Here is a 25,817-nt window from a genome sequence, read left to right as displayed (position 1 = left end):
TTGTGTTAGATGGGAAAATTTTAGTTTGAGGCTTAAACCTAAAATGTTTGAAGGGTCTGGGTGTGTATGGCTACCTAGCCACCCTGTCAGTCAGCCTCCGTATAATATATTCGGTTAGGTACTGACAGAGCAGTGGCGTATAATTGTAATATTTTCGTTCTTCCACAATTCATATTGATCTTTCTAAATTTAAAACCCTGCTTGTACACGTACCACGATGATATTTAAACGAGTATGTATTGGTTAATATAAAAATCCGAAATATCCAGTTTCTGTATTCATTAGAAAATATCAGACAATTAATAAAAAATGAATAAGAATCATTTCGAAAAATAAAACCTATAGATACGTTAAAACTTAACTATCCAATATAGATTATCACTATACCACTTTAGAAAATGCTATTATCGGTTATAAATTCTAATAAATCTAAAAAATATAAATAAAGCTATTTCGGAAATATCGAATTAACCGAATAATGAGTTTTCCGGGTGTCTGTCATTTGCCATTGCTAAAGTAGAGTTAAACTGCAGTTTAAATATACAAGTGTATAAGACAGAATGCGTTATGTGAACGTGATTTGTATACAAGGCATATCGAAAATTCGATCTATATATGCATAAAATATTATAGGTAGTAGGTACGTATACACCATTGATATACAGTATACACCATTGATATACAGTATACACCATGGTAGTAGTATAATACGTCAATACAGAGGCCTAGCATATGTTCCCGATGAAAAACCTTCCGTAATTATTAATTCTTTATATTTTTTTGTTTTAGAGTAATTTTATAGTTGAGGACATAAATATTAAATTTGTATTTTTATCCTTCAGGCGAATTTAAAAAGTAACATTTTAATTTTTCATTCATATGAGATTACAAAATAGACATTTTATGAAACAAGTTTTTATGAACATTGCTAAGTATAACAAAATTGAAAATCCATTAATTATAGTGAAAAGTTATCGCTAATGAAATGTTTATAAAGAAGAAAAGCGTATGTGGTTCATATAATATAAATATTGGTATAAATTAGATAACTTATTCAACAACAGAAACCAAACCGTGCACCGAGTATGTGCTCTTTCTTTCCAAAAATTACATTAGCTACAGCTATGAAACTAATCATTGGATTTCCAATTGCGATACATAAAAGTCAGAACCAATTGTGTTTCATGAAATTACCGTTTTACAATTATACAGAGATGAATAATTCAAGAATGGGTTTTCCAAGCTGGTTAAGGGATAAAACAAGAACTTAACGTTACATTTTGGTCCACTACTGTAAAATTACCCTAGGAAAAAAAAGGAATTGAAAAAAAAAATTGAATATCCATCGAGAGATTTCCATCAAGAAACAATATACTCTTGGTCACTCTGTATGCAATGACTATAAATGTAGTATACACGTAAGATAATATGCAAAGCGTGTTTTTTTTTTTTTTTTTTTGTTGTATTTTGACCCTTTGTTACACGGCACGACAATACATAGGTATAACGTAATATCAGGGACGACGCATGCGTGTCGGTTTTTGTTGTGGTTGCGGTTGTCTGGCAGTGTTGTGGTCGACTGCGGCGAATCGGACCAATCGGCGAGAAATCTGTCCGCGGCGTGTATCCTGCACTCACCTATAACCATGGTATACACAATAGTGTACGCAAGCAGCTACTGAACTACTGCACGCCGCATCGTGTCCTGCAGTGGGTTTGGATGCGCTAGCCCAACTCTACAGTTTCAGTTTGATGTCCACGTGATCCGCACACACTCCAGTCACGGCTACGTTCCGCTTTACGCGATCATCATTCGCGAAAATTAAACAAAACATTTTCTACCGATTCAATTCCGCAATACAAATATAATTATACCGTCTTGTATACTTGTCCATTGTCCCGCGGAAGCGTTGCGTTCGTTTAACGCGATTTTCGCATGAGATCAATCGTACGAAAATAAAACTAAGTCGTAAGTAGAAATTTCCGCAATAGACCATATCATCACCATATCACGCGCAACGATCCGGCGCACACTTAAGTAGTTATTATTAAAAGACTTGCACAGCAATGTTACCACCCGATATATATGCTAACGTGAGTTATGTACACTCAGTCTTTTTTCTACCTTCAAGTATTTTCAAAATAGTTTGCACTGATTTATTTGCATTATAATATTGTGTTAACTAAACACGAGTATGAATCATGTATACCGTATGCGGTCTTCAACAACGAAAGACTATCGTTTTTCGTCCAATTCTATACTCGCGCACCATATGAATATACAGTCACATCATGTTTTTCATATATTTTTAATAGAGCTATTGCGAATCCGCTTATAGTTGCTCCATCCATAACTATTAATAATTTATAGAATTTTCTTTTATAATTACTATTATTTAATTTTGTTTTTGGTCTTTCTTTTTCACACATGATATTCGCTTTATAATCTTCACGAACCTCGTTTATCCTGCAGTACATAGGAACGTGGGGTGGAGTACGAGTTCAATAATAATTTTTTCGTGTAAAATAATTCTAATAATAAAGTAAAACTTTCATTCAACGACATTTTCTGTTCAACAAATTACTTTTAGGAATCATAACCTTCATTGTTAGTCTACAAGGGCGAACGCAGGAGGAGGGGGGGTTCCCTCCCTGAAATATCAGGAACAAAAAATAAATTATCTGACTTACAAATGTATTAATAATAAATAAATTAAAAAATTACTATTTGTTTAAAAGTTTCCCGTGGTTTGTAAATTGATGCATACAATACAATTATATGATATTTATGAATATTTTAAATTTTTTTAAACCCTTCCTCCGAAATTTTTTCCCGCATTTGCCCCTGTTAGTCTATGATTAATTGTTAATTTATTGATTTGTTAATTTTTGTTAATTATTAATAATAAATATTAACACTATTTTACGAGTTCCTCTATATTACAATATTTATTTTTTTTGTTCCCATGAGACTTCGTAGTATGAAAATTTCACCGCAATTTCTAAATTCACTTTCGGTAATAAAAAAATGATAGGTACAGTCTGACAAAATTATTAATAAAAACCTATATTTCATTCAGTCCATATACTTGTGTTCGTCTACAGTATTCTCGTGTTAATATGTTAGAAATAACACCGTCCAAACAAATTAACATAAACCAGCGGTAATGGCATGTCATTATATTCATTCTCGTTGTAATCTTGCGTGAAAATAATATTATCGACTGCAGGTACCGTGATAGTTTGCACCAGTTTCGGCTTGACAGGGAATTATTGTTCGATAACTCGAATTTATAAAACGCTTTCGTATCACCTTTTTATAACAATTTTTTTTATTGATCCATTGAAACAAAACTTTGAACAACGATTACGTTCGAACTATAGGTATTATTATACATAATATACATTCGTAGGTATACTTCTTCCGATTATATATACACGTATAATTATTAAGCACAACTTGAAATAGAACAAACAATTAAATATTTATTTATCATCGATCATTTCTTGACCTATAATATATATAATAACATATTATGTTTTACCTATAATATCATTTTGTTCCGTATGCTATTTCAAAATATGCGATTTCAATAACTTATTCAACCTACTTTTATAACAAGACAAACAATTAATGATGTGTGTGAAAACATTTTAAATACACATTCGTTTAGATCTTGTAGAAAATTCTCTATATAATATATGGATATATATCTGAATTATGCATAGATATTATAAATCGCTAAATACACGTTTCGGACATAAACATTTTTCATGAAAGACAAAAAAATTTAATATGAACGAAAAAATAATTGAACTAAAAATTGTAAATTATGAGACGATATAATATAATATTGGATATGATATACGTGTTTTTACGATCACTTAAAGAAATATAATAGGACTAGAAAGTGTACTTATAAGGATTTAAGGTCGTGGACATGAGCCATTTACGCCTGTTCAAATGACTATAGGTACATTATTATATTATACATTTTTTCAAATTGTATTAAACTGCTCGAACAACAAACAATACACGTTGACGTGATTTTTGGTTAAATTTGTATAGTGTTTTTTAACGCACTGATCGTAAGAGAGCTATTTCTACCGATATCCTACAAATTTCTATTGTAAATTTGTCCTTTGAAGGTTATAACCCTTAAAATGTCGGAAAAACCTGCAGTTAACAATGAAACAATAAAAATCGTATCATTCTCTGGTTGTATGCTGCATTATATAAATATAATTATATGAACGATGTATGCGATGGACATATGATCAAGGTCTCTTTTCAGTTGATCACGATGACAACATGACGTACCAATTATACCGTACATGTGCCCCTCGATTCGTATTAGTTGTAAAACGTACCGGACACACGCGATGTAATGTTAAAAACCCCGAAAATCATCATTCGGTCGTTGGCGCATTACGCGGTGTTATTATTGTTATATTTTCTACAATCGTCGCGAGAGAATTTTCATTTGTACGAGTCACGTATATAAAGCGGCCTAGGGCAAATACGTTTTGCCAAATTTTCGCCTTATTATACGATTATAGGGTTTTTTTTTAAAACATTTCAAAAATCATATTGCGTAGTTATTAGAAGTTTTTTTCGTCGTTATCTAAATAATGTAAATAAGGTGCCTACGCAAGCGTTGAACCGTACATCCGTTCGGTGCAAAATAACAGAAACATTTTCAATTCGGTCGCTATTTAACTATATAGTTATGTGTATTTGGATAATGTACCTAACCTACTATATATTACAATGATCATTGAACCAAATGCTGTGTTTTATACGAAAAATTCCCATTTCGCTATTACGGGGCCTCTTTATTTCGAGCATGCAAATACAAATACGCGTAACTCTATTCCATAATATGTATTTGACCATCGTTCTTTGATTTTGAAACCATTTGTATAAAATAATTTACAGCTGCATAAGTATAATTTGATGAACAGAGCTCCGAATTCGAATGGCCACGCTAAATAACTAATGAAATACACCAATACCTATTTCCGCGAAATGAAGTAAATAATATTATTGCACATTGTTTATATGAATACTGCCGTTGTGTAGTTTTACTTCTATGAAGTATTTGCTTTTAAATACTTACGACTTTTGTTGCGATAAGATCGACTTATCGACACATTTTTTTTTCATTATCTCGGTAGAAATTAAGCAGGATATGGGTTCTTCAACATTTTTGCTTATCACCATTATCTATTGCTAGAGAGTAAACTGTCGAAAAAAAACATTTAAGTTACAAAAATATATTGTTATTGTATAATAATATTTTTAAATTGATAAAAGTTACAATTTATAAATTATTAGATAACATTTGATGTTTTCAACATTAGTAGAAAATAATGATATTTAAATTACAGTAAAACTCGCTTAAGACGCTCTTTAAGGGATAAGCTCTCTAGAGCGTTTTAAACGGGAAAGCGTCTTATGCAGGAATAAAAAAAAATGAAGTGATTGAAATATGGAGTTAATTTTGTTATTATTGAACATAATTTAACGGGCAATACACTAATAAATTATGTATATAGATGTAATTACATACATGTGTACATATATTTTTTGCTACTGAATTCAATCTAAAAAAATTTATTATTAAATATTTTATTATTGTTTATTAAAAAATTGATGTATATTTGTTTGTTTACGATGTTGACAGTAAGTTTCAGCAAGAAAGTTTTCTATTTTGTTTAGACAACCCAACACTTCTTCAGAATTTTCTACAGAGGATAATACTTTTCGAATTTCTGTTAGGTGTTGCAAACTAGCAGTAACTGTAGGAGAAAATACTGGATAATAATAATAGTTAATGATAAAATAGGTATAGCAATAAAATAAAACGATACAACAATAAAAACACGTAAATAAGTAAAATTTCTATTTTTATTTCCACAAACCTACTAAAATTTATCATCAGCTAAACAAAAGAGCGTTTTATCCATTGATATAGAGAAAAACCTAGCGTCTTAACAGGTGGTTTTTACATTGAATAGTGTAGGAAATGTCTAGGGACCGACGGAAAATAGCGTCTTATGGGGGAAAGCATCCTAAGCGAGTTTTATTAAATAAAATATTTCTCGTTTGCCTTTAGTTTTATAACAACTATTGCATATTTTATGATTTTCAAGGATAAAAAAATAATAAAATTATTGATGATCTTCATGTTTTCTAGTAATGAATTTCTAGCCCTGATAGAATTAGAATATTGAAATTTTTTGCAACCTTGTTTGACTATCGTTTGACATATTTTAGCGACTTTATAATTTGAAAAAAATTATTATACTTAATCTCAGATTTACGATCAGAATAATATACATGAATCATTCTACACAAATACAACTCCGGAAATCGGAAATAGAATCATTCTGTATGATCGACAATATTTATGATAGTTAATAATATATTATGTAATAAACGAACTGTTTATTTAGTTTTATATTATAATTTATTTTTGTACCTAGTTTTTTTTTACATGAGCGTAAGTTTATATAAACTAGCAAAATAGTTTAGTGACCGCATTTATCCATCTGTTCTTTCGCAATAACGCGTGTGGTGATATTTCACCATGTTTGAGTGCAGGGCTCCATTAACGTATGCACGCTGGCCTCTTTATTGAAAATTTGGCAAAATTTTGAATAAATAAGTAAGATATATTCATATATTCTACATATTATGTGTCATTTAATTTAAATAATTTCTTTTTGTTGTTAAATAATTACGAAATCGGTGAGGGTTAAAAGTTTTATGGCCTATTTTCGGCTCTGCTTGAGTGTAATACTCAGTATATTTTTTCACTTTATATAAGTAACGGAAGACATATAAATAATAAAATTAAAATTGAAAAACATATTCTAATGATTCACCATTCTTATAAAACGTTGATGTTTTACGAAATAAAAAATAAATAAATAAAAGATGAATTAACTATATTAAAGGTTTCTTGGTATTGTTATTAAAATATTAGAATTCCCAAAACAGCCATGTCTCACTATTAAAGAAAGGAATTTTGTCAGCTATCCTCTGTGTTTCCTTTGTCTTCTAATTAGGTGTAACCAATTATTTATGGGGATTGAGGACTAGACCTCTTGGCTATTCCCCATACACGTGTATATATTATGGTAAATAAAGTGAACAATTTGTTAGTCTGCTCGTTACAGTGAACTGTAACCAAAATATATTTATTTCACTTGTCATATACATAGATAATATATTAATTCAAATTTTTTATACATACTATATGAACCTACATTTATACTATTAATAGTCGAATTTAGTGTGTTACAAAAGTATAACTGGAAATTATGTTTTCCATTTGCTTGCCAATGGCAATACATATATATGTCGTAGGCCATATGGAAAATTAGTTTTTTTGCAAAAAGACTAGGCTCTTTGCAATGGGGTAGCCCGTTTGCGAACTACTTATTATTTTTCCAAACAGTCTGCTGTTTTTCAGACTCATTGCATACAGACTAACAGCTGTTAGGCCTTTTAAGAATTACTTACTATTTTTCAAATAGCCTGCTGTTTTTTAGGCTCATTGCATACAGACTAATTTCAGTTAGGCCTTTTAAGAACTACAATCATTTTATGGTAAAAACCATTTTAATTATTTTATTTTAAGGGTTATTGATAATAACACAGTACAAATATGTAACATAAATGTATAACATGTAACATTATTATTTATTAATAATATAAAGGTATTTATTTATTGTTACATGTGGTTTTTTCGTGGCATCTTGAGCTACACAGTACATTGTTTTTCCGACAAGCGCATCTATTTGTTTTGCACGATGTTTTGCAAAAACATTTTTGATAACCCTGCCCTCCAAATTGAGAACGTTTCTTCGTTATTTCTTAAAATTATTTTAAAGTTATTTAAAACAATGTACTGTGTAGCTCAAGATGCCACGAAAAAACCACATGTAACAATAAATAAATACCTTTATATTATATAATTTATATTATTAATAAATAATAATGTTACATGTTATACATTTATGTTACATATTTGTACTGTGTTATTATCAATAACCCTTAAAATAAAATAATTAAAATGGTTTTTACCATAAAATGATTGTAGTTCTTAAAAGGCCTAACTGAAATTAGTCTGTATGCAATGAGCCTAAAAAACAGCAGTCTATTTGGATAAATAATAAGTAGTTCGCAAACGGGCTACCCCATTGCAAAGAGCCTTGTCTTTTTGCAAAAAACTAATTTTCCATATGGCCTACGACATATACATTTGTACAGGCCCATGCACAGGAAACGTCCAAATGAGGAGATCAGAACTATATATGTTATGTTAAGTAAAAAGTAAATAAAAAAAATACACATTAGAGTATCTATGATTAAAAATATCAGGATCGAAAATCAATAAATGTCAACAAATGTCTGAACAGCTTGAACAGCTGACTTGTCAATTAAAATGCGTTTTATCAATGGCTGCATTTACAACGATAATCGACAGTAGATGGAAAATTCCGGAAAATTAAATAGAATAGAAAAATAATAGAAAAATACGTCAAATCGAGAAAATTGGCACTGTTAAAACAAAAATAAACAACTATGTATGAATTTTCAAGTCTGTTTAATTTTTATAGAATGAGGACTAGGTATATTCCTAGTAAAAATTATGTAAAAAGATCCTCAATGGGGGAGTTAAACCCTCCAAACCTTCCATTGTGCCTACATTTTTATGTATCTGTGTTCAACCATATTATGCCCTGTCACAGGGAACAGTAAATAATAACTTTAATTGATTAATATCGGTATTTATATCAATCGTAAACCAAAATTATATCAATTTATCTGACATCAAAAATCACTCGTCATATTCATAACTCATATAATGTTTTTGATAAATTATAATGTTGCACATAAAATTTGAGATATTTCTGTTACCTATACAACGTACTATATAATACATATATAAGTATAATTTAAATGATTAACTATAAACCACTAAGATCTAATCGTAGAAGTCCATACATAAGTTATAAAAATACAAGGTCATTGTTTTGGTCTTTTAGTGTTTTAGTATACTTTATTTTACTTATATTACCCATATATTTTTTTTTCAATTTGTAATTTTTTTTTTTTTAGGTTTTATTTTGCCAAGATATCATCATCATGAAGCAATCATACACTGTAATTTTGATGGCCACATTATCCTTAATAACAAGTATGCCTTTGAAAAAACGTTTTTATAACTATATATACGTATATAGTATAACTTTATACATTTTTTCAAGTAATGTAATACTGTTGAGTCAAAAGGTCCTTTAAATAGGTCAAATTGACCATTGCGTGTTGGTATAAATGAAAATCGTGGATTTCGCTGTTAACATAGTACCCTTCCCTTCTGATCACGATGTACACACATTAATATTTTTTTCTTTTTTCTTTTTTTTAATAAATTACTTTTTTGATAACTTAAATGCCAATGACGCATGGTTGTTTATTCCTTGAAGTAATTTTGTCTGGATTTTGTTTTTAAAGTAGATATTACTGCTTCTGAACCAAAATATGTGACATTTCAAATTTTCAAATCAAAAATGAATATAAAAAATTATAAATTCAAATTTTTATCATTATATAATATAATATAATAATGTTATTGAAAAACATATTTTTTTTTTTTTTGTAAACAAGGACTTACAATCGAAATAACTATTCTTCTTTAAATATAAATAAAAAATGTATTTATAAATATTCTGAATTAAGTTTCGCATGATTCTATGTAAGTAATTCTAAAATATATATTTATATTGATTTTGCATAAATTAATGAGTCACCTGAAGTCTTGAACCCTTTTTAACCTACATAACCTTTTTAAAATAAGCTATAGAATGGGTTGGTCTTAACTTTAATTTAAACAATAATTTTACTTGTATAATATTAGGTATGTATTTAAAATGTTGATAGTGTTGTATTTTATAATAAAAAACCCTCTAACAATAATATGCACCATATTAACTATTTTTTTACATACTATCAGTATAAACATTTAAATATATACTTTAATAAAAATAATAAAACATATAACAAGGGCTCATAACTTAAGTAAATTCATAAGTTCTAAAAATATTTGTTATAAGCGCTATAATATGATCCAAAAAATATTCATATGAGCATTTAAATATGTTTAAATATGCACGGGTTTATCAAATATTTGTATTTACTTGTATTTACTTGTTTATTTGTATATAAGTTATCAAGTTTATTTTGATATCAAAGTGTTGATTCCAATAATAGTAACTAAGTGTAATATTCATAATTTTCAATGTTTAAAATTACTAAGATTTCCAACATATACATACAATACACCATAAACAACATAAAAAAAAAAAAATCAATATTCAACACAGTATAATAATATGGGATATAACACTATAAATAAACCAACTAAAATAATTCTAAAAGTTCAACCCGATCGTCGAGAGTAGTAGGTATGAAAAATAAAGGGAATCTCAATTTATTGCTTAATAACAATTAATATATAAAGTGATATAACTAAGGAACGGATTTATATGTAATAAAAATACAGAAATATGTACATATATATGTAAGTATAATTTATAAAATATGTGCTAAAAACATTCAAATATGGGGGGAAAAAATTTTAAAAAAAAATGATTATTATTATTAAATTATCAAAAAGATTTGTTGCATTGAATTATTACAATATCTTGTAAATTATCAAATGTTAAATGTCGCCTATTAGGTATCAAAATATTTTTAAAGCGGCTAAATTATCGTTTCACATCAACCGATGTAATAAAAGCATATTTCCAGTGCATACTATCAGAAGGCGATAATTCTAAATTTTTAAAAGGTTGTCTGCCATTCATTATGTCATTGATTGTTTTAAAATCAATATTGCCTGGAATTTTTTTCTGTAACAGCATGAATTTTCTTTTTTACGACATCATTGGTCCGCTTACGAGTTTTAATCGCTGATTCAACAATTTGCATACTATCATTTGGGGACATATTTTTTATTAATAATTTTGTTAAATTATTTTTAATTAAAATTAAATTATTTTCAATGTTTCATTTTGCATAATATTTTGAGCTTTTCCAATAGCGATAAAAGTTTCTGGAATTAATTTTGAAATAATTTCTTGTATTTTCGTACGAAGAAGACGTATGAATGATGAAATGATAAAAATATGTTTAAAAATATTTAAAAATTAGTGAAATATGTAAAAATATGTAATTATACCAAAATATGTATAAATATGTAAAATAAAAGTATCATAATTTTAATAGGAATGATTTAAATCATAAACATTTCTTATCGAATCTTAAATATCTCGTTTTAATAAAAATATGCATTTGCATATAAATTCGTTCCCTAGATATAACATATTAGTAATAATATTATATAAAATAAACTAGAAAAAAGACGTATACATATTTTAATAATATTTTTTATAACTACATAGTTAATATGGTTATCGTTATTTCACCCATTCGTTATAACTATTTTAAACTATGACGTGGTTTTTATGATTTAAAAATGACACAAAACCAAATGTTTAAATATCTCATTATGATAACATAAAAGTTAATAATCATTGTATGCAATTAAAAAAAGTTTCTGTTTAAATTAGATTTTTTGATATTTTAATTGTTTTTGTACATGTGTATAGTATCATGTAAGTTTTACATTAGTTTTTTACTTTAGCCTATTCCATTGTTAAATAAAAATACTACACAATGAAACTTTGGTCGTAGAAAAGTTAATTTAATAATTTTCAAAAACTTAAGAATTAAATCACTAATTTGTATTATATCACATAGGCGTGGGTAAACGAATATGGTGAACGAATATGCAACTTGTGGGTAGATTTTAAAATGCCACCCTTTACACACACATTGTGCCGTTGTACTCATCATAATAAAATATATATACATGTATATATGTATATATAAACATCAACAACGTAAAAATAATTTAATCGATCTATATTTATAAATAAACCATAACATCGGTAGTTTTAATATAATAAATTAATTAGTAATTTTTTGATATTAATTTATATAAAAAAATTTAGTATAAAGATTCAGCACCATCCAGAACTTTATGCGCTTTCCACTCATATTAATTGAAGAAAACCACCGTGAGGAAATATGAAGTCCTTTTATTTTTCAGTCAATATGACTTGACAGTTGACGAGACTTAAATTACGGTTTATGGGACTCGAAAGAGGAATAAATGGTAGAATAATAATAAAAACTACTCGATAGTGTACAAATAAATCATTATAAGTTTGATATTACAATTAAAATAACATTTAAATATCAAATTTAATAATTTTATAGTTATAAATTATAATACAGCCATTCGGGTAAACAATAAACAAGACTATGTGTTAGTGTATTTATTGCTGTAAGTACTACTGTATTTTATACAATTTATACTTGAAAATAATATATATGAAAATAACAAATTCTGAGCGCTATAATTTCTACCTCTAAAAAATTACTTTGTTCATCTTAACCCGGCACTGGATGTAGGTAAAAGTAGCTAAATTATTTTAATATGCATATCAATGAGCACTACACTTCATATGATTATTTTTTCGAGTCATCACTTCGTTTGAAATAATAATATAATTCATCGTCCCCTATAGCGTGCTCAAAAACACATAATTACATGAACTTTAACTGCAATAAATCAAAGATCATTTGTAACTGTCATATGTTTTATTTCTACGATACATTGAAAGTTCCCCACTTTTTGAACAATTGCATTATTAAAATGAACGAAACAGGTTATTTTGACAAGGGTCGATCAACTTATATTATAAGAGTAGGTACCCAAAAAGTCAGGTGTCAATGTAATATTTTAACACTTATATGATTCTATAGGATTGTATAGATATACATCATAATATATACAATGCTTCATAAAAATGCAATACAATTGGCACGGACATACACCAATTGTATACCTATTTATTGATATTGAATGTAAAACAATATATATATTCTTATGACATAGATAACTTTTACATGTATAATTACGTTGTGTTGATGTGTTGGTGCAGTAGAATAAAATAATGTAATAAGATAAAAGTTAAAACAAACACAATTAAAATAATATGTAGTAAAATAGTAAGTCCAAAAATGTATCTAACGAAGTTTCAATAAAAATAAAAAAATTCAAAAAATCTACATTATGTCTATGGCATTATATTTGTAATAATGATGTTAATCACATAATGTCATGAGACTATTTGGAATTTCTTTAGCTATTCTACAAAACCATGTGGTAATTGATGAATAACCTACCCTCTATAGTTTTTCTCTATAAACAACTTCACTATATTCGTTTAAAATGTACCGCATTATTGTTTGGTTTTAATTATTAACATTCGCATCATTCTTCTTTAAATCCTTGACTATATAGTTCTACATAGATCTTTATATCTGAGATGATTTAAATATAAGCATTATTTTCGTTGCAATGTTAAGCCAGGTAAATTGTCATTGGGTGATAGCACTAAAATTGTTCTTTATTCGTTCCTTTTACTTTTTCCGTCGATCATTTAAGCTTCTTGCTGTAATACAAAATTCTAACATATTATATTATTCCTAATGTAGATGACAAAACTTTAGTTAATTACCAATGAGATTTTTTATATCTTTTTAAATATTGTGTAGGTCACTAATTAGAAAATAGGTTATTTATATTCTTATTTATTAGTTTACTTTTAAAAACTGTAATCATATGTATATCATGCACTAAATGAAACGTTATTATTAACAAAAACGTAATAAATAAAATAATATTGTATTATTTGTTTTTAAAAATAATTATGACTAAAGCATATTAAATGAAATTATTTATAAATATATTAAAAATGTCAAGTTTTAAGATCAGTTAATATGTTGAACTGTTTAACAGACAAAACATAGATCATTCAATAAAATACAGTCTTAAAACATAAAATTATTTATTTTATATACGAAAAACAACTTATAATTTAATTATTTACTTAAGCTGAAGCTGCTCACATGATTTACGCACAAAATTGTGGTAAAGAAGAGTACAATCGTTGTATTTCTTTAGCTGATCCACTAGTGAAAGATCCTCATTTCATTTACCCTGGAAATTTAAAAGATATCGATAACATATGCAGGTATAACAATATAATTTAATTAATTTGAACACGATTACATGTACTATTATCTTGTGTAAATGCTTTGGTATTATCTTCTTTCAAAGGACTTGGACTCTATTTGTCGATTGCACAAAGAGATACACTGAACATTGTTTCGAGGAGAGTAAACGAAAAGTATTTAACAAAGCTGTGGAAAACTCTATTGAATTAGTCCATAAGATGTGTACATCACCTCAATATCAAACAGGTTAGTTGGTTGTAATGCTGAATTCTGAAGATAAAAAAAAATGTAGGCATAATTGATAATTAATAATCATTTATATTATAGAATATTTGAAACACGCATCGTGTTTACGAACTACACTGTTTGATGATTCACGGTGTGGAAAACATTACCGATCTTTAGCAAGTTTTATTTCAAACGAAACTAGCGGACCTAGCATTTGTTGGTGAGTAAACATTCGATTTACAAAATAAAAGCCTATTACATCTCATATCGCTCAGTACAAAACTTGCAAAATTAAGTATTAAAGAATATAATATAATTTTTAATTATATTCACATATAATGTATAAGAAACGTTATATATTTGTTGTACGTAGTGCAACGACGGTATAGTGTAGTAGTACTTACATTTCTTCTTCTCAGTATTTCATAATATATGTAACATCATACATATTCTGAACAGAATAAATCGCAAAATCTTTTAGAATCCTAATTTTTAATTTGGTTGTATACTCACACACACAAACATACACAAATTAATATTACTTAAGTAAAATTATTCCAATAAAATTGAAAATCTATTGAAAACCAGTTGTGAATACAATTTTCCTAATAATTTTATTTACACGTATTACTTTAACTATAAATTTAACCATATTGTTCAAAGCGGTGTTTTACTACCTAAAAATAAATTATTCAAAAAGTAAGAAAAATAAAACCCGTTGCCCAAAACAATATTTTCTCACAGACCTAATCCATAGTCATTTAGAAAATATAGCAATGTCTTCAAATTATTATTTTATAAATAATATTAGATTTTCGTAGCTTGTTTCTTAAACACGATTATCATTTGAATTATAATATTATTCATATGCAGTTCCGAAATCTGAAGTTTATATCTAAGAAAAATTATGAAATAATTTCACTGCAGTGTAATTCTCTTTAGCCTATAGGGTTGTATGTATGTTTATTGATTTATTATTATTTACACACTTATTCGAATTATTAGTTTCATACTGAATATTAAACTAAACTAATTTAATTAAATGTAAGTAAAAAATATTTGGCCACATTACTCGATGTGTTAACCGCTATTATATTATTTGAGAATTATTGTATTTATGCGAATTATTTTAATATTTAAAATTTTGTTATACTTTCTCTATTTTATTTTTAATCATTTTTACATTATATATTTGTGTTTTGTGTTGTCCTTCTCGTGTTTTATCATTATTATGTTAAAATGGTCAGTTCCCTGAAATGCGTTCGTATGAACATTAAATTATTGTTCAAATATTTTGATAATGTATTATTATTTTACCACCTCCGTTTGTAGGTATAAGTACGGTTCAAAATAATATGATACGCTTCGGTTATATTTTATTGATGTATATGTATATGTAATCTGTTTCGTTAACGAAATAAATATGTCGTTCAGCATTAAGTTGTCATGTACTATTGTTGTCAAATCTTAGGCTGAGCCATTTTCTATTCCGTACTTAAATTATACAATAATTTCATTGAAACAATATTTATATACATGTATGTTTTATTGTAGCACTCATCATAGATTCCGAGAATGTGTGCTTGACCAAACACGAAGGACTTGCAACCAAGACGATGATTCGTTTACACAAGAGTTATTGGACAAAGCATTTGGATTTTTCCGCAGCCAATGTATAGATTACGTGTAAGTATATTATATGTACAGCATATTGCGTATACGAAAAATCATTTATTCGCGATATATTCATGGGCTTATTTTAGAGGGGCGAAGGGACAATCGCCCCACTCTGAATTCGTATTTAAAGAATTGATTATATGTGAGAAACACATTTCAAATTTTTTTAATGTGGACTATTTTATAACGAAATTAAATTACGCGTGGCTGTGAATACTGATTTGGGCTTTTTATCGGGTGTATAGTATCACTTAGTGAGAAATCAAATAAAACACAAGCGTAACTTTCAAAACACAGACTGATGTTAAAAAAAACTACACAAAAGTCAATTCTAAATGGATCCGGCATTAGATTAAAAAAAAAAAAACCACTAATATTAAGGATTCACCTGATTTAAATATTATCAAAAATTGTACTTATAAATGTTGAGCCTGAATTAAAAAAAAATTTGAGTCGCCCCCCCTTCCCCCTAGAAGTAAGTCAAAATACACCTCTGGATATGTTTTCCGTACACAATTTACGATGACGCAACACATGAATGATACAGAATTATTAACATTAAATACAATTAATAATACTATCGTTTTCAGGCCTAATCAAGATGAATGTCCTGGATATGAATATTATAACGCAATGACCACTAATAGGTGGCAAGATGACAAGGAAAAAGCAGCGCCAAGTCCTACCCCGTGGTCCTGTAAGATTTATATAAATATTTTAATCTAATTGTACAATTCTTGTACGTCTTGAACATGTTTTTTATACGATTCGTATAATAAATATCGCATGTTTCATTTATGCACGTTAAACGATAAATATTTATATAAATGTCTTATAATATGCGTTCTACATGATTTATAATATTATTATAAAATTTTAAATCAATTAAATGTTTATCACGTTCTCGTGTTAGTTATATAATAAGGCGTTCGTTTTCTCTAAGTTCAATGTTATACATATTGCTTTAAATTATTTTTTTTATAGTTGAATCTATTCGTATAGTCTGATCTTTAATAAAAATAATCAAATAATTCTTATATTTGTACGTAATATATAATACATGTATGCCAATATGTTCATTTATTAGTTTTATCTACTCGAAATTTTTCCATCCGATTTATCATCTAAACATTTTTGTTTACATATAATCACTATTAATTAAAGTTAAAATAACATCGATATATGAATAATATTGACGAGAAATTCTGTTATTTTTGTATAATTCATTTCAGTTCCAATTATACATGTATATATAATGGTAATACTCGGGACTCTGAAATAAAATTTAAAATTCAACACAGTTTTTGATTCACGGTCAATTTTTACAGTTTTAATTGGACAATATTTTTACGAGCATCCATTAAATTTTTACTCGTAACCTCATCCAATAAAGTACATTGTTATAAGTACTATATAAACATCGTGTTTAAGCTAAAAAAATTGATAACCATTTACTCTTCGCGTTGTGTACATATAATTGCATTAAATGAACGTAATTATTAAAATGTAGAGTAAATACTACCTGTTTTCACAAATAATGAACTGGAGAACAATCGAAATCGAGAACTATCTTTAACTCTGTGGTGCGCAATCTGGGGAAATTTTATCAGTGGGTCAGCAATGTAGTTTAACAGTAATAGAAAAAGTTATATACTATATACGTTGATTTACATAACTTTATATTTAGATTTTATAAAATTCTAATTTTGTAATTTTTTTTTGTGTTTTGGATTAATTAAATTACATAATTATATAAGAATAAAATTATTTCATACATTAAGTAAATATACATTATACACTTAGGTACATAATATTATTAAAGAAGCGGGGGTCATCGAAATAAATTAATTTGAGGGCCGTGGATCAAAAAAGAGTACGGAGTCTTTGAAAGTGTTTGGCCTTGTATTTGGGCACACCTCCCTCCCTTGAGCCAGCCCTGATAAGGTGCCATAGAAAGATTCTATATATAACAGAACTGCATATTCTAAATTGTAATATACAAGTTCACAGATGAAGGGGATATTTTGGGCCGGCCTAAAATCTTTTAACACAATCTAGAGCTTTACTGTGAATAAGGAATCACTGCCATCGTGGTGAGCAAGGACTTATATAGCTAGATAACTACAGTTAACCTAAAAACCCAAAATTGGCTTTATTACCACATCTGAAATATTTTAATCGAACATTGTATGAGTACGTAAGATAGCAAGAAAACGAGACTTTGCAAATGTTTAACATGATTACAATAGTATAAATAAAACAAATAATTTTATATGAGGTTTGACTATCACTACTATTTAAATTATAGTATAAAATGTATGTTTATGTTTTTATCATAGTTGCAGAACGTACGTATTGATTTTATTTCGTTTTTCAGCGACGAAACGGCAGGACAATTGGAGACCGGAGCAGAACACCGGTTGGCCCAGCGCCGCAGGGTCATCGACGGTAGGCGGCGAAAGGACCAGCAGGGGGCACACCTTACAGGGTGCATCGTTTAGCACACCGACATGGCAGGTATCGGCGAGCGGCAGCTCCGTGCAGTCTACCAAGAAGCCAGATAACACCAACTACATGAGCAATGTGATCGACGAGCCCAACCAACAGGGACTAGCCCAAACTGGAGCTGGACCCGGGCCCAATATACCGAACACCATAGCCGTGGCGATTCCTGTACTGTTAGCGTTGACAAAAATCATCTTCTGAACCTACATACCGTGGAAATCAACACGATATACTTGTGCGTTCACGATACCATTGAGTACTTCATTTTAGGAACCCTCCGAGATACTTTTACGGTTTTTTTTTTTTTTTAGTTTTAATATGTTCGATTAAATTAAATGGATTTAGCCACCATACAAATGCTGCGGTTTACGAAAATCATATTATATTATAAGTTATACAGTGAAACCTCTGTTCGTGGATACTTATCAATCGCGGACACGTCTAGTTTAGACTTAGAGCTTCTGAACAGTGAACTCCCTATAATATGTAACAAACCCAGCCCCTAAGAATTAAATAATAATTGACATTCTGTGGAAAATAGAAATAAAGATATATATGTATATTGTATATAAATACTATATTTGTATACAATAGAATGCAATTATAATATACATTTTATATTATAATAATGCAATACAATTATAGTTATTCGATTTTACGATTTGTACATAAAAAACGTTACCGTTAACATGTTGTTAAGAATTCAAGATATTTGATTTTGATAGGATTTTGTTAGATAATGATCCATGGCGGTATATTTATTAAAATGTATTTGAGATAAATCTACTATCCGATATAATATGTATATTCTAAGAATTCTCAATCTCATTCACTATTATTTGAACAATTTATAAAAATATATGTACAACAATATTTCCTTTTTTGGACTTATCTGTGAATTTGGTAGTGTACAAACTTTACGGAACCAGTGCACGTTTCATCTTCACAGTTAAGCTATATTGAACTTATGTTAAAAAATGATATAACTGTTAATAGCAATATATACATATAATAATGATAAATTATAGGTAGTTGTTATAAGAACATTTATTTTTTATTTAAGTATGTGGTTATTGTTAGTATAATGTTAAATACAAAAAAATTGTGCTATTCCTTAATTATGTACGACTTAAAATCTCACTCTCTTAATTTCCGCTGTATAGAGTTTTCACTGCAATAAAAATATAAGTTTCGAGGTTCATTTCAGTCGAAAATTTAATACATATGCATATTCGTCATGTTAATTTTATAGCAACTGTACTATCAATCACACTTAAGTATCATAATATATATGGATGTATGTTTGTATTTTATTTGTGCGATGCCTATAGGTATTTGAAGTTGTTTTAGAAAATTATTTTTATCTCCCAAGCTGTATTTTAAAAACAAATAATAATATATTAGTTTAGTACAATAGTAAATGTCAGTAAACAGGATGCCAACCGTTATAAATTCAGAACATGATCATATATTTTTCAAATTGAATTAATTATAATATATATAGGAAATAAGAGTGTAAACCGTACATAGAATAAAACTACAATAATAATAAAATGTAACATTATTTAACAATATAGTATACTATTGCCATTAATATGATAAATCATACTCACCTATCTATACATACCCGTCATGTGAAAGTTGTCATCGTTATATATATAATATTACATTGGCCTGTGATGTTTATGATTACCAATACTACGTTATTGTTACATGTAGATTTGTCCACGATGTTTTACGTCGTCGAATATTTCTTTTATTTTTTAATACAACAGGTTTACATTATTATTTGCACATTATAATACATATATATATATGTTTATATATATATATGTTTATTCGGTAAATATTTAAGTTGAATACCGTAATTATAATGAATAAATGTTGTATTTTAAATATTCCAAACGTTCTTACATACTTATAAAATATTACACACGTATCATATTATATTTTAAGTAATAAGCACTCCTTAAGTAAAATTATTTTTATAATTTTTATTTTTTTTTTCGTTTTTGAAATGGAAAATAAATATATTTGAAAAAAATACTGTGATAGTATGTTTTTATATAGTTTTATTACAACTACCAGTTTTATTAAAAATATTAATCTTGTAGTCTTAAATATGTTATTTTAGAAATTAAGAAAGGTATTTTTTTTTTTAACATTCTTATACAGAGTTATATCTAGAGACGGATTTCCCAATTGACAGAATAGGCAGCTGCCTAAAATGGCAACATTTAGACTGCGGCAAATTGTATAGTGGTTTATTAAAATACCTCACTCGTAAAAGAAAGAAAAAAGAAAAATCATTATTTTATAATTACAAGAAATTATGTAATGTTTACTTAATTATTAAAACAATGGTGATTCATAAAAATGATCATTGTACGTTTTCACTAAAATTTGGTGGTTATCCATTGACATTTTTCTAAAGTAAAAAAAAAAAAAATTAAGGAATTAAAAGTGAGAAAAAATCGTCTAAAAATTCAAATGGATTAAGGTACTATTATTTTTAATAATTATAGTAACACATTTTTAGTGCCTACAGTCATAATAAAGTTAAATCCTCATCCACTGTCGAACTTACACAGAATCAAGAAATAATCATGAAATTCCTGAGAACATCTACGAAGCTCTTAGTCCCAACGAAGACAAACTCAACAAAATTATTTTGTTTCTTAAAGATATTGATATGTATAATTGTATTTAATAACCTCTCATAATTCATAGGTACCAATTAAAAAAGAAACCAGTACACCTAAATTAAGTACGAATCTTGTAAGCTAATAACCTCAGTAGTTGAAGCTGTACTATGAATAAAAATAAAAAATAAAAAGTAAAATCCACCTATGTATTTTTTGAATATCTTAAGTATTATTATTTTATTTAATAACTATTAAATAATTAATATACTTTATACTACTAGCTATTATGCTGGTATATATAGTATTCATGCAGTATAGTTATTATATTTCATAATATAGCCTATAATCAGTGTTTGGGAGTAACTAAAGTTACAATTTACTGTAACGAAATTAATTTTTAAGTTATTTCATGGTAATTTAATTACATTTTATTGTAAGTAATTCAAATGTAATTTAAGTTACTTTTTTGTAATAATTATTACTAAATTACTCGTTACTTTTTTTTTGTTTAAATATATATTAAGAACAATAAAAGTTTAAAGGTATGTCAGTAATGGAAAAATAAGAAGCCACTGACATCATTCAAAGTGAAATAGAATATTTCAAACCTGTTAATGATAATACTTTAGAATAAAATCAAGTTGAGGAAGTTAATGATAACATTATTTTTGATGAAGATATAAAACAAGAGCATTCTAATGCTGAACTTGAACGTTTTTTATTTACTCCTTTTAATGATGATTTAACTATTTTAAAAAACATGCCAATAATGAGATTAAATTTTTTGAAGTATAATACTGCTTTACCCTTAAGTGCTTCTGTTGAACGTTTGTTTATCATAGCAGGAGATATAAGCACTCAAAAAGCGATCTCAAATTAGTGACTGTAATTTTGAAAACGCATTGTTATTTAAAATAAATTTAAAAAATAAAAATTAATATTTAATGTGTAGCAAAATTAGTATTAATCGTTAATAATTTCATATGGTTGATTGTCATTATTTAGTTTGTGTATTGTCATGTAGACAAAATAGACAAAAATATTAAGCTTCAGTTATATTTAAAAAAAAAAGTAACTTCTATTGTAATTGAGTTACTTTTAAAACTCATAAGTAATGTAACTTGACAAAATGAAAAAAAGTAACTTAAAAAATGTATTTATAATTTAGTTAAGTAATTAGTAATATAATTGAATTACACAAAATAAGTAACTTCCCCAAAACTGCCTATAAACTGTATAGTTATACGAATAGCCGTGATATATCGCATTACATTTATTTATTTAGTATAAGCATCGTAACTGATATTTGAAATAAAGCTTAAAATTTTCAATTCCAATCAACGAGGAAACGATATTGATTTTACAAAGATAAGAGTTCTTTTATTTTAAAAACACATTATGATGGTAGTTCAAACGCTCCAAAAGTTTTACAAAGATGCCTATCGATTGAAAATCCAACACAGATGTTATTTTGAAAGTTTGCAGTTTGGATTTACCAATATTCAGTGGTTATTGAAAAAATTTCAAAAACAATAAATTAAGCATATTTAATAACAAAACTTCAGTAAATAAATAAGTAATAAACTCGTCGTATTCAATAACATTAATGGTATAAATATCTTAAAAATATATATTGGGTGCATCTATATTGATTTCATAGATTATAGTTTAAATACTAAAACATGAAAATAGTAATAAGTTGTCCAACTTAACCCATATCAGTTATTATTAAATTTCCTATTTATATTTACTTTTTTAATTATTTAAAATTCTGTAATTTTATACTTTTTTTATCATTAAAACATCAACTTTATTTAATTTCTATAATAGATACCATTGCACCAAAAGAGAGGGGGTTGTACAAGGGCGTAGTTAGAAATTTCATCGAGGAGGGAACTAATTATCAAAACATGTTAAGTGTTATTTACTAAGTGTATTTTTAAATTTTAACATACTTGTATATCAAATTTTTTATCTCATCATATGATTTGAAATTATCTTTAATAATAATTTAGCAGGTAAATACAAAAAAAAAATGACATATAATAAAAATACTAATTTAAAGTTGTATTGTTAAAAAGAACTATAAAAATGTGTCATTAGGTAGGAAATTTTCATTTGAATACATTAGAATATATTTTTAAAAAATAAAAATTTGAAAAGTTATAAGCAGTATAAATATTGGGTCATACATGGTCATTTATGGTAATCTAAAAATTTGATTAAAATGAATATACTTGATAGCTATGGTTGGGAGGAAGGGTATACAGGATTACTAATAAAAGAGTCCCAATAAAAAGTTTTATTGATCGATTATGATATAACTAAGGTAGTTGAGAAATATTCAGTATGACTGGGAGATGGATTTAAAAATCAAGTTGGTGCTGAGGTCAGAATTAAAGATGAAATTTAAAGAATAAAAGGGACACGAAAATAATAATAATTATTATCTTTTCAATACCCGTGATAATAATTATTATTATCTCGGAATGATTTCGTATCGAAATTATTCACTTAACATATCCTAACACGTATAATGTAAGTATTAATTTTACCGGTATCCATTCATTAAACGTTCTTTGAATTGGAATAAAATTACATAATTCGTTTTACCATAACTACCATGAAACCATATAAGAAGCTGTATAACGTTGAACGTTCAAAAGTGTCCAGCTTGGATTGTATCAATACTTGCGTATTACAGTAACGCTGTCTTTTTTTTTATTTTTATTACATTTACAATAGAAGAATACAGACTGACAGACTGCAGAGTTACTGTGATGGACTACTTGTCCATTACTGTATAGCTCTCCGAACAGAATACTGATATCAAGCAGATTAGAGCAATTGCATAATAAAGACTCTAAGATTGCTCTCATCAACATAATTTTTAATAATTTGAAGTTCATAAATGTTATTTTTATTTAATCGTATGGCGTACAGATACGACGACTTAACTCTTCTAGAACTATAATAATCAAGCACCCATTTTGTGAACACAAAAATTAAAAAAAAAAAATTGTATACCACCCGATGATCTTACAATAGAGAACGAATTCTTTCTCCTCGTCAAAGTGAAGACCGTAGACACAATGTTATAATAATAACATTTTATTATCTTTCTAAATACCAGTTAAAATTAACAAGCATCGCAGTCTGCACGGGCTTCACATCCCCTAACTTTTTAATTATTAGGGATTTGAGTGACATTTCTTTTTTGGTAGTTAGATTACAGTAGCTATTGTGTCGTATAACAACTGCCGTGTTTTGAAGGTGTAAATATTTTTATACTACAAATTATTATATGATACATTTTAAATTACGGACATTAAATAATATTTGTTCCCAAAATGTACACGCTATGATAATGTCTATAATCCAGACTTATAAATCATAACCATAACTATAAATTAAAAAGGTTTTAGCCCCTCCCTGCTTTCAATTTTCCAAATACGTTAGATTTTTGAACAATGTAAAATGTACAATACCATAACATGTTATGAAGCACTAATGGTTATTCATTATTGTTTTTTGTATTGAGTAATTTGTTTAATATATTTGATTTTACTCATGAAGTTGGAATTTAGCCTTTAGTAGTTACGTTTAAAGACTTTAGAGAACACAAAAGGTTATTTCGACCTTTGTCTTATCGTTTTCTGCGGTAACACGCACGTGCACCGTTGAACATCGACAGTTCTTTCCCCCTTCTCCTCATCCAATCAAATTGCATTCGTTTACTCGTCACTTCAATATACCAGTTGATACTGAACGCTCATCGGCGCTGACTACGATGATGAATGATGATTGATGATACAGCGTTCGGTTTTTTCGTCACGTCTTTTCCCCCCCAACGTTCTCGTTCGCACGCGTATTTCCTAGCCATATCGAAACGACGCAATGACGACGGTCAACAACTTCCCCTCCCCGCCGTCGACGGCATTGACGGACGCGCGCACGTCTTGTCAGCTTATCGTTGCCCTTACGGGGAGAGAGAGAGGTCCGTCCATAGCCCGGGAAATTTTTTTTATTTTTTACGCCGTTCACGGAATTCGTTGTCAAATTAATCGATCGAGACGTGCGTTACGTGATATACGGCGTAAACAGCCAAGCTGCGACCCACTGGTTTTACTCAATGGGTAGTGGGCGCTGGGGGGGAGTCAAGTGGTGGTGACAGGAAAAAATGAACCGAATTATGTTAACGAGTGTCATGTTGGTAACAAATTTTTATTCAAAATATTATTTTGACGTGACGACGAGTTCCCTCGTGGTTTTTCTGTAGCGCACGGCGGGTGTGGCGGCGGCGGACTCACGGAAATCACAAAAATAGAAGCCCGAGAAAAAGCCCCGCGCCGTCGTCAGATTTTATTTTCGTGTACGACGGTTACTACAGCGAACGATCGCGCGCTGCCTTGCACGTTTTACTTTTTTTCGCCTCCCCGCTTCGGCTGGCCCTCCCCCCTCCTCACCAACTAGGTGAACCTCCTCCTCCTCCTCTCGCTGGCCCTCGACAACCGCTGCCACCGCTTCCTCATCCTCGTCATCGGACCGACCTCTCAATGGTGAACCGGCCGCCGCCGCCGCCTGGTTCTCCCCCCCCT

The 25,817-nt window shown here is 28.3% G+C and overlaps 1 protein-coding gene across 3 annotated transcripts; it reads left to right on the top strand.

The window, feature by feature from the left end:
• Positions 1-1,611: 1,611 nt before the first annotated feature.
• On the top strand, positions 1,612-21,360 carry LOC112692796. 3 transcript variants are annotated; one of them, XM_025567583.1, is made up of 9 exons: positions 1,612-1,969; positions 9,134-9,212; positions 14,043-14,181; positions 14,268-14,410; positions 14,492-14,612; positions 15,947-16,078; positions 16,660-16,766; positions 18,447-18,809; positions 21,114-21,360. In XM_025567583.1, exons 2-8 carry the CDS (start codon positions 9,161-9,163, stop codon positions 18,773-18,775), a joined length of 1,023 nt encoding a protein of 340 aa, XP_025423368.1. In that variant the 5' UTR covers positions 1,612-1,969; positions 9,134-9,160; the 3' UTR covers positions 18,776-18,809; positions 21,114-21,360. The 3 variants fall into 3 exon arrangements, with proteins under 3 accessions (XP_025423368.1, XP_025423369.1, XP_025423367.1); XM_025567584.1 differs by lacking the exon at positions 21,114-21,360 and adding an exon at positions 18,886-19,142; XM_025567582.1 differs by lacking the exon at positions 21,114-21,360 and having other exon boundaries at positions 1,613-1,969; positions 18,447-19,142.
• The last annotated feature ends 4,457 nt before the right edge of the window (positions 21,361-25,817 follow it).

This window comes from Sipha flava, unplaced genomic scaffold, assembly GCF_003268045.1.
Source record: "Sipha flava isolate LNK unplaced genomic scaffold, YSA_version1 76_pilon_pilon, whole genome shotgun sequence".
In the NCBI taxonomy this organism is placed as follows: Eukaryota; Metazoa; Arthropoda; class Insecta; order Hemiptera; family Aphididae; genus Sipha; species Sipha flava.
The sequence above is the reverse complement of the archived record's forward strand: the minus strand, read 5'-3'. Positions and strand labels throughout refer to the sequence as shown.